The sequence below is a fragment of the Orycteropus afer genome, unplaced genomic scaffold (genome assembly GCF_000298275.1).
Source record: "Orycteropus afer afer isolate SDZICR_OR568_19922 unplaced genomic scaffold, OryAfe1.0 scaffold00484, whole genome shotgun sequence".
Lineage (NCBI taxonomy): Eukaryota > Metazoa > Chordata > Mammalia > Tubulidentata > Orycteropodidae > Orycteropus > Orycteropus afer.
Window position 1 is genome coordinate 991,221 of NW_006922071.1, and position 8,807 is coordinate 1,000,027.

An 8,807-nucleotide genomic window follows, 5' to 3' on the forward strand; every position below is an offset into this window, starting at 1 on the left:
AACTAGAGAGAATTTAAGCTTCCAAGTCAAGAAAACTTCCACTTAATTGTGTGATGTTGGGCAATATGTTATTTAATCTCCATAAGCCTCAGTTTTCTTCACAACAAAATGTGAAATATATTGATCTCAGAGAATTTTTGTGAGAAGAGAATAACATAACAAACATAAAAGTTCCTGGCATGGCTATATAGAGGCTATAAAGTCTCAGCACCCTTCTCTCCCACAAGTCCTCCTACCTCCTCTCATCCTCTTAATGTTGTTAGCTAATGTTCTGTAGGTCCAACTCATGGATACCTCACACACAATAAGATTAACCTACAGTGTTACATATGGTTTTCAATAGTTGATTTTTCAGGAGTAGTTTGTCAGGCATTTCTTTCTAGTCTCTCTTAGTCTGGAAGCTCTGTTGAAGCCTGATCAACATCATAACAACACACAAAGTCCCACTGACAGACAGGTAGTGGCTAGGCTGAAGTGGACTGGTCCACAGTTGAACCTGGGTCTTCAGCACAAAGTCTAGGGTTCTACCACTGAGCCACCAGTCAACACTTACTACACCTGTGGGTGCACCAGAATGAAGACCTTAGACCTCTAGATGCAGGACCAAACAAATGCCAAACAAGCCTACCACTGGACCTGCTTCTCTTTTCACTTGTTGTTGTCGTTGTTATGTGCCATTGAGTCAGACCTGACTCAGAGCGACCCCTCCTTGGGTTTCCGAGGCAGTATCTCTATGGAAGTAGATTGCCCCATCTTTCTTCCAAGGAGTGGCTGGTGGGTTTGAACCACCAGCCTTCTGGTTAGCAGTCAAGTGCCTTTGGCACTATGCTACCAGAGCTCCCCTCTTTTCACTAGTAGGTGAAATAACACATCGCATTGGGCAAATCTGCTGCAAAATATCTCTTTAAAGTATTTAAAAACAAAGATGTTTGGAGATTAAGGTGTGCCTCAGCCATGGTGTTTTCAATCATCTGATATTCATGCGAAAGCTGGACAATGAATAAGGAAGACCAAAAAAAAAGTGGTGCGTTTGAATTATGCTTTTGGTGAAGAAGACTGAATATACTATGGACTTCCAGAAAAATAAACAAATCTGTTTGAGAAGAAGTACAGCCAGAACACTGCTTAGAAGGGTGGTGAGATTTCATCTCACATACTTTGGACACATTATCAAGAGAGACTAGATCCTAGAGAAGCGCATGGTGCTTGATAAAGTAGAGGGTTAGTGAAAAAGAGGTAGACCATGAATGAGATGGATTGACACAGCGGCTGCAACAATGGCTTCAAAAAAGCAAGGATTGTGAGGATGGCATAAGATTGGGCAGTGTTCCATTTTGTGTACAGACTCTTGCCATGAGTCATAACTGGCTCAACAGTATCTAACAGCAACAACAATAATGGATGAAATCTGAACATGGTCTTCCTGTTTGTGTGGGACCTAGTCATACCCTCTTGATTCTTAAGCACACTCATGTGCCCTTACATGCTGCCACAGGTAGAAGTGATACCCACAGGGTATTCTTGTCTATAATCCTTACGCAAACAGTTGGCAGTCCTTTCTTTTGCAGACCACCAGGTGGGCTCAACCCACCAAACTTTCAGTTGGATAGCACAGTGCAAACCATTTCCATCACACAGGCACCTTTTTCATGATAAAAATAAACCCAAACTGATTTCTAACATATCCTTCATCAATACCATATGCTGCAGAATCAAGTGTATTACCTCTTTCAACTTTTAATATGTATTCATACTAATTGTCTATTAATTGTCTTTTCAGTCCCCTTAATAGTAAAGGGACCATTACACTGTAATACCCTCTGTGTTACTAATCATATCATATTTTATATCAGCCATTTGTCACATCCATTCCATTCCCTAAAGCATGATGGTTTTTAATTGCCATTCAAGATTTAGCAATTAGACTTTCTGATCACTGAGAAAAATATTTCCATACAGAAAATTTTGGCTGATTATTTTAAAGAGAAAATGATAGAGAGGTTTCTAAAGTAGTAAATATGGACAAATATAAAACTAAAGAAATAAAAATACCCATTTAATTGAATATTATCAGTAGCATACCCTTTACTGGATAGACCCATAAAATCATAGTGTTTGCTTTTAACTATTCATGCAAATGAGTACCTAGTGATATCAACAACTTTCCTAGAAAATCAGTAAGACAAACATTAAGCACTATTCTAAGTCCTAGGAACACTAAAAGAAACCTTCAAGATGTACTGGGAGTGGACTAGATACTGATTGGTGTTAAATATAATACCACAAAAGAAAACGGGATGGTACATAAGTGAGAAGTACTCATTTTCAATAAGAAAAATACAGTTACAGAAAGATACAGGCGTGAATCATGCTGTTATCGTAGAAACTATAGCAATTTTCACCTATTGCGAAACTAAAATGAAATAACCAGAAGTAATGTCAATAGCACCAAGGTAATATCTTATATTGACATGAAAGTTGTAAAAATTGTTCAGCACATATGAACATTAAAAGATAGATAATCACTAAGCTAATTATACAAAATAAACAGGATTTGGTGGCATATATGTTATAAACATGTAGTATTAAATTAAATTAAAATATACATATACAATATGACTTTTTAATCAAGGAATTAAAACAACATCCCAACCTATTGTGAATATTTTACTTTAATATACACTCATAATGTAAGAAACTTTGTGTACTTATTGGTTCATTTTTATTACTTTCTATAAACGACACCAGACGTCATTCTGATTGAAATTTTAAATGTTGAAGGAATTTATCTGTATCCAACACTTTCTGCTTCCTATTGACCAAAAGTGTCTAGAAAATGACTACAATTCCTATAATATCCAAGGATGCAGAAAGGAAAATCAATCAATGAAAGCTGCACTGATTTAGACTTAATAAGAAGGAAAACCTACTTTTGGGGAAGCGAGGTGGGTTGTCGTTTACATCAGTGAGGGTGATGTTGACGATTGTGGTTCCAGCTAATCCTCCCAGTTGTCCACCCATATCCTTGGCTTGGATGAGCACTTGGTATTGTTCCTTGACTTCCCTATCCATGTTCGGCAAAGCTGTTCTAATAACACCTTGAATGAAAGAGATAATAATGAAACATAAATATCACATTGTGTTTCTGAAAATAAAATTATCATCACCTAGAAAATGATTCTATCTAGATTTGCCAGCAAAGACTTGCTAACAAAACTCATGTGCTTTTTAAAAAGCAAAATGCACAAAATGTCCAATGTTTAGGGATACTTAAATATATGCAGTAACAATCATATATGAAAATGCTTGTAGCAGTGAGGAATAAGGTTGAAGAACAATGTATCCACTCAAAAAATGGTCAACATTCATTAAGTAAATCAACTTAGAAACAGTTATACAGCAGATTTTATTTTTATAAGGAAAAATATATATACTAAAATAAAACATTGAAACACTTATCCTGAGTGTATGATTTCTAATTATTTCCTCTTTTTTTCCATTTTCTAGGCTAGATTACCATTTCTCTAAATTTCTTAGAGAGCATTAAATAACTTTCAAGTATTTTATTTTGCTTTTCATGATACCTCTTAATCATTCTAGCTGCAGATTTTTCACTTAGATCCCACTGAGCTTTGCTGTTGAAGAGATCTCATCTCTCATCTCACCAAGCTACCCTAGAACCGAGGAACCCAGTACCGTTGAGTCTGACTCATGGCAATCTTGTGTGTTTCATAGAATTCAACTGTTCCATAGAAGTTTCTTGGCTATACTCTGGTGGCATTGTGGTTAAGGCACTGGGCTGCTGAACAAAAGGTCAGCAGTTCAAACCAACAAGCAATATAGTGGAAGAATGATGACATAATCTATTTCCGTAAATATTTGCAACCTTGGACATCCTATAGGGCAGTTCTTCTCTGTCTTATAGGGTTACTATGAGTTAGAACCAACACAATGGCAGCGAGTTTGGTTTTATACTCTTTACAGTAACGGAAGGCCAGGCCTTACTCCTGCAATCACCACTAACTTTTATGTCAGTTGTGGAACACAAACCATTGCATCACCAAGAGACCTGCACAGATAGAAAAGTGTCTACTGTTTAGAAGGAACTCAGTAAGTACGATTGGCTGATTTACTGAATAGATGAGTGAATGAATATACAAATGAGTAAATTTAGAATCATTAATCTTACAGTGTATTGTTGTTGTTGTTATTTGCTGTCGAGTCAGACCCGATTCATAGCAACCCCTCCTTGGGTTTCCGAGGTGGTATCACTATGGAAGTAGATTACCCAATCTTCCTTCTGAGGAGTGGCTGGTGGGTTTGAACCACCAGCCTTCTGGTTAGCAGTCAAGTGCCTTAGGCACTATGCTACCAGAGCTCCTTTACAATGTATAGGTATAATTAAAAATCCTAGACATATTTTCTGCCCTTGTGTCCAAGTTGTGAAGCTAATTTATAACACATATTTATTCATAGTAGAATAACTAAAAAAAAAAAAAAAAAAAATTCTAGATTTCTTTCAAGTAAAATTATAAATTCATTTTATACTAAATTCCAATCCATAGCCAGTAGTTTTAGGGAAAGATTGTAGAACATTTGTCTTTAAACTGATGTGGTTTGAGAGTGTTGTTCTTAAATAAAGTAGAATATATGCATAAAAAAGAGTGTGCAATACAAATTACAGCATACAAACAACAAACCTGACATACATCCCCATCTTCTTAGTTATTTCTACTATGTATTTAACAAATGGAGTCCCTGTGTGGTGCAAAACGTTAACATCCTCAGATGCCAACTGAGAAGTTGAAGGTTCAAGTCCACCCAAAGACACCTCAGAAGAAAGGGCCGTTGATCTTCTTCAGAAAAATGAACCATTGAAAACTATGGAGTATAGTTCTACTTGACACACAGGAGGTCACCAGGAGTTGCAGTGGACTCTAAGGCAGGTGTTTTGTTACTATCATTATTTAGCAAATGCCATTTGGCTGCTAATTCAGATTTAACAACAAACAGATTTTTTCTTACCCTTGGTGGGAAATTGGCACAGGACAAGCCGGCTTCATTCTGGCCGCTGCTGCTCAATCCATGCATCGGTCCTGACTTTCTTTTGGCTCACTTGTGTCAGTTAGTCAGCTCTGTTCCTGATGCTTCCTTTTGCAGTCTCTTAGCTTACGTTCTTCATGTCGGCATCTCAGTGTCTTGTCCCTACTTATCTTAACCTAGGGGTCTCCTGTTACCTTGTCATGTTCATTTTCTAGATAAATGCTTGAGTTTGACTCAGCTGCATGTTGCCTTCCACTATTTTTGACCAAGGTCTATCAACCTATTTTTAGTTCATTCATTTTCAATGTGAAATATTATAAGACAGGTGCTTTTTCTCCATCCCACTATTCATGTCCTGAAGAATCATTTACATTACTCTCTTTCCTCCTGCGGTGAATTGCTTGGTGTGGCCCTTCTAGCCATTGTCCTCCATTCTGTGGTGTACTGTACAGCTATTATCCATGCCTGTTTGGGGTGGTATGGTACTTAAGGTCAGGTGTCAATTTGTCTGGGCAGCTGATAGTAGTCATTCCCTATAATGACTGGCAGTTGGCTCTGTGATGGGATTTGCCTTGAGCTGTTAATTGTTAAAGCCATCTACTTGGGTTATTTCTACTGGGGCAACACAAATGGAATGTATCTTGAGTCCTGCCTTGCTGGAGGGTATAATTCAAATCACCACCCTTAGCTTCCTTGAGGATATACCTACGAAACTCCTGGGCAGATTCGCCCTCCTCTTGCTCCGGCTTTGTGTCTTGGATCATCCTCATCTTACCCCTGGATTTGGGCCAGCAGCTGTCATCTGATCTTCTGACCGAGGTTCATCAAACACCGAGAATTGGGAGGATCCTCCAGACCCACTCACGGACCCGGAACTCGCCAGCCTGCCAGCCTCCAGCACTACTACGTGAGACGAACCCTTGGGTGTCTGTGAGTTCTGTGAGGCGTTACAGTGAAATACAGAACCCTAAGATGCAGGAGATTACTGGGAGGGGAGGAGGAGTTAATGTCTGAAATGATGGAGTGGCATGGCAGTTTGGACATTTGGGACATTGTCAACCTCTGCCTCGTGGGGACTAGCCTTATGCTGATCTTTCTGAGATAAATTGTTCAAACACCTCCAATAGCTCTTTCTTTTGTAAGTCAGTTTATTTCCTTACAAGTATCTACTCCTGTCTAGCCCTAAACCCCCCTCCAATTACGTTGCAGCTAAACTTGAAAAGACCAAACCAGGCCTTATTTGTTTAAATTTTTTCTTAATGAAGTCTGTGTTCACATTATTTTTGTTGTTGTCATTGTCCATCAGTAGAAGGAAAACAAAGAATTTATTTCTATCCAAATCTGAGAGATTAGGACCAGCACTATATATCCTTAAGAGTTTGTTGTTGTTGTTAGGTGCTGTCGAGTTGTTTCCAACTCATAGTGACCCCATGCACTGCAAAACAAAATACTGCCCAATCCCGCGCCAGCCCCACATCCCCTGCTATACTTGAGTGCATCATCACAGCCATCATGTCAATCCATTAGGTTGAAGGCTTCTCCCTCTTTTGTCGACCCTCCACCCTACCAAGCATGGCATCCTTCTCCAAGGCATGGTCCCTTCTGAAAACATGACCAAAATAGGTGAGACAAAGCCTGGCCATTCTTGCTTCCAAGGAGCATTTTGCGTGCGCTTCTTCCAGGATAGATCTGTTAGTTCTTTTAACAGACCATGGTACTTTCAGCATTCTTCGCCAGCACCACAACTCAAAAGCATCAACTCTTTTCGGTCTTCCTTATTCATTGTCCAGCTCTCACATGCATATGAGGCAATGGGAAATATCATGGCTTCTGTCAGGTGCACCTTAGTCCTCAAGGACACATCCTTGCTCCTCAGCACTTGAAACAGTTCCTTCCTGGTAGACTTTCCCAATGCTACACTTTGTCTAATGTCCTGACTGCTGCTTCCATTGGCCTTGATTGTAGAACCAAGCAACGTAAATTCTTTGACAACCTCAATCTTCTCTCTATTTATTGTGATGCTGCTTATTGGTCCAGTTGTGAGGATTTTTGTTTTCTTTATATTGAGACATAATCCATACTACAGACTTCATTCTTCAACCTTCATCAGTGAGGATGCTTCAAGTCATCCTCACTTTCAACAAGTGAAGTTGTATCGTGTACGTATCTCAGGTTGTTAATGATTCTTTCTCCAATCCTGATGCAATGTTTTTCTTCATATAGTCCAGCTTCTCGGATTATCTGTTCAGCATATAGATTGAATAAGTGTGGGGAAAAGATACAACCCTGACACACTACCTTCCTGATTTTAAACCATGCAGTGTCCCCTTGTTCTGTTCGAATGACAGCCTCCTAGTCATGGTACAGGTTCCTTGTGAGTACAATCAAGTGCTCGGGAATTCCCATTCTTCTCAATGTTATGCATAATTTGTCCTGATCCACAAAATCAAATGCCTTTGCCTAATGAATAAAACACAAGTAGACATCTTTCTGGTTTTCTTTGCCTTGAGCCAATATCCATCTGACAACAGCTAAGATATTCCATGTTCCACGTCCTCTTTTGAATCCAGCTCGCACATCTGGAAGTTTTCTGTCAATATACTGCTGCAACCGTTTTTGAATTATCTTCAGGAAGATCTTACTTGAGTGTGATAATAATGATATTGCTCTATAATTTCCACAATCTATGGGATCACCATTCTTTGGAATGGGTACAAATATGAATCTCTTCCAGTAAGTTGGCCAGGTAGCTGTCTTCCAAATCTCTTGGCATAACCAAGTGAGTGCCTCCAATGGGGCATCCATTTGTTGAAATATCTCAATGGGTATTCCGTCAATTCCCAGAGCCTTGTTCTTTGCCATTTATTTCATTGCAGCTTTGACTTCCTCCTTCAGTACCATTGGTTCTAGATCATATGTCACTTTCTGAAATGGATGAAGATCAACCATTTCCTTTTGGTACAGTGATTCTGTGTATTCCTGCCATCTTCTCTTTTTGTTTCCTGCATCATTCAGTATTTTGCCCATAGAATCTCTCCATATTGCAACTCGAGGCTTAAATTTTTTCTTCAATTATTTCAGCTTGAGAAATGCAGAGCATGTTCTTCCCTTTTGGTTTTCAAACTCCAGATCTTTGCACATTTCATTATAGTAATTGGTTTCGTCTGCTCGAGCTGCTCTTTGAAACCTTCTGTTCAGCTCTTTTATCTTGACATTTCTTCCATTGGCTTTAGCTTCTTTATGCTCAAGGGCAGGGTTCAGATTCTCTTCTGTCATCCATTTTGGTATTCTCTTCCTTTCTCATCTTTTTAGTGATCTCTTGCTTTCTTCATGGATAATGTTCTTGATATCCCCCCACAATTCTTCTGGTTTTTGGTCGCTGGTGTTCAATGCATCAAATCTATTCTTTAGATGATCTCTACATTCCAGAGGGATATATTTAAGATCATATTTTGGCTCTCTTGGACTTATTTTAAATGCCTTCAACTTCCAGTTGAATTTGCATCTGAGCAGTTGGTGGTCTATTCCACAATGAGCTCCTGGCATGGTTTTGGCTGAAGATAATGAGCTTTTTCACCACCTCTTGCCACAAATGTAGTCAATCTGAATCCTGTGTGTTCCATCTGGTGAAGTCCATGTGTAGAGCTGTTGTTTGTGTTGTTGAGAAAAGGTGTTTGCAATGAACAAATCGCTGGTCTTGCAAAATTCTACCATGCGAGTTCCAGCATTATTTCTTGTCACCAAGGCCAAATTTTCCAACTACC

At 39.0% G+C, this 8,807-nt stretch overlaps 1 protein-coding gene across 1 annotated transcript in view; it reads right to left on the bottom strand.

The window, feature by feature from the left end:
* Positions 1-8,807, bottom strand: part of CDH12 (cadherin 12) — a 224,983-nt gene that overhangs the window by 175,152 nt on the left and 41,024 nt on the right. The window contains exon 2 of the mRNA XM_007954957.2: positions 2,931-3,098. Coding sequence (XP_007953148.1) covers positions 2,931-3,072 — 142 coding nt within the window. The 5' untranslated portion in view covers positions 3,073-3,098. The remainder of the gene's footprint in view (positions 1-2,930; positions 3,099-8,807) is intronic.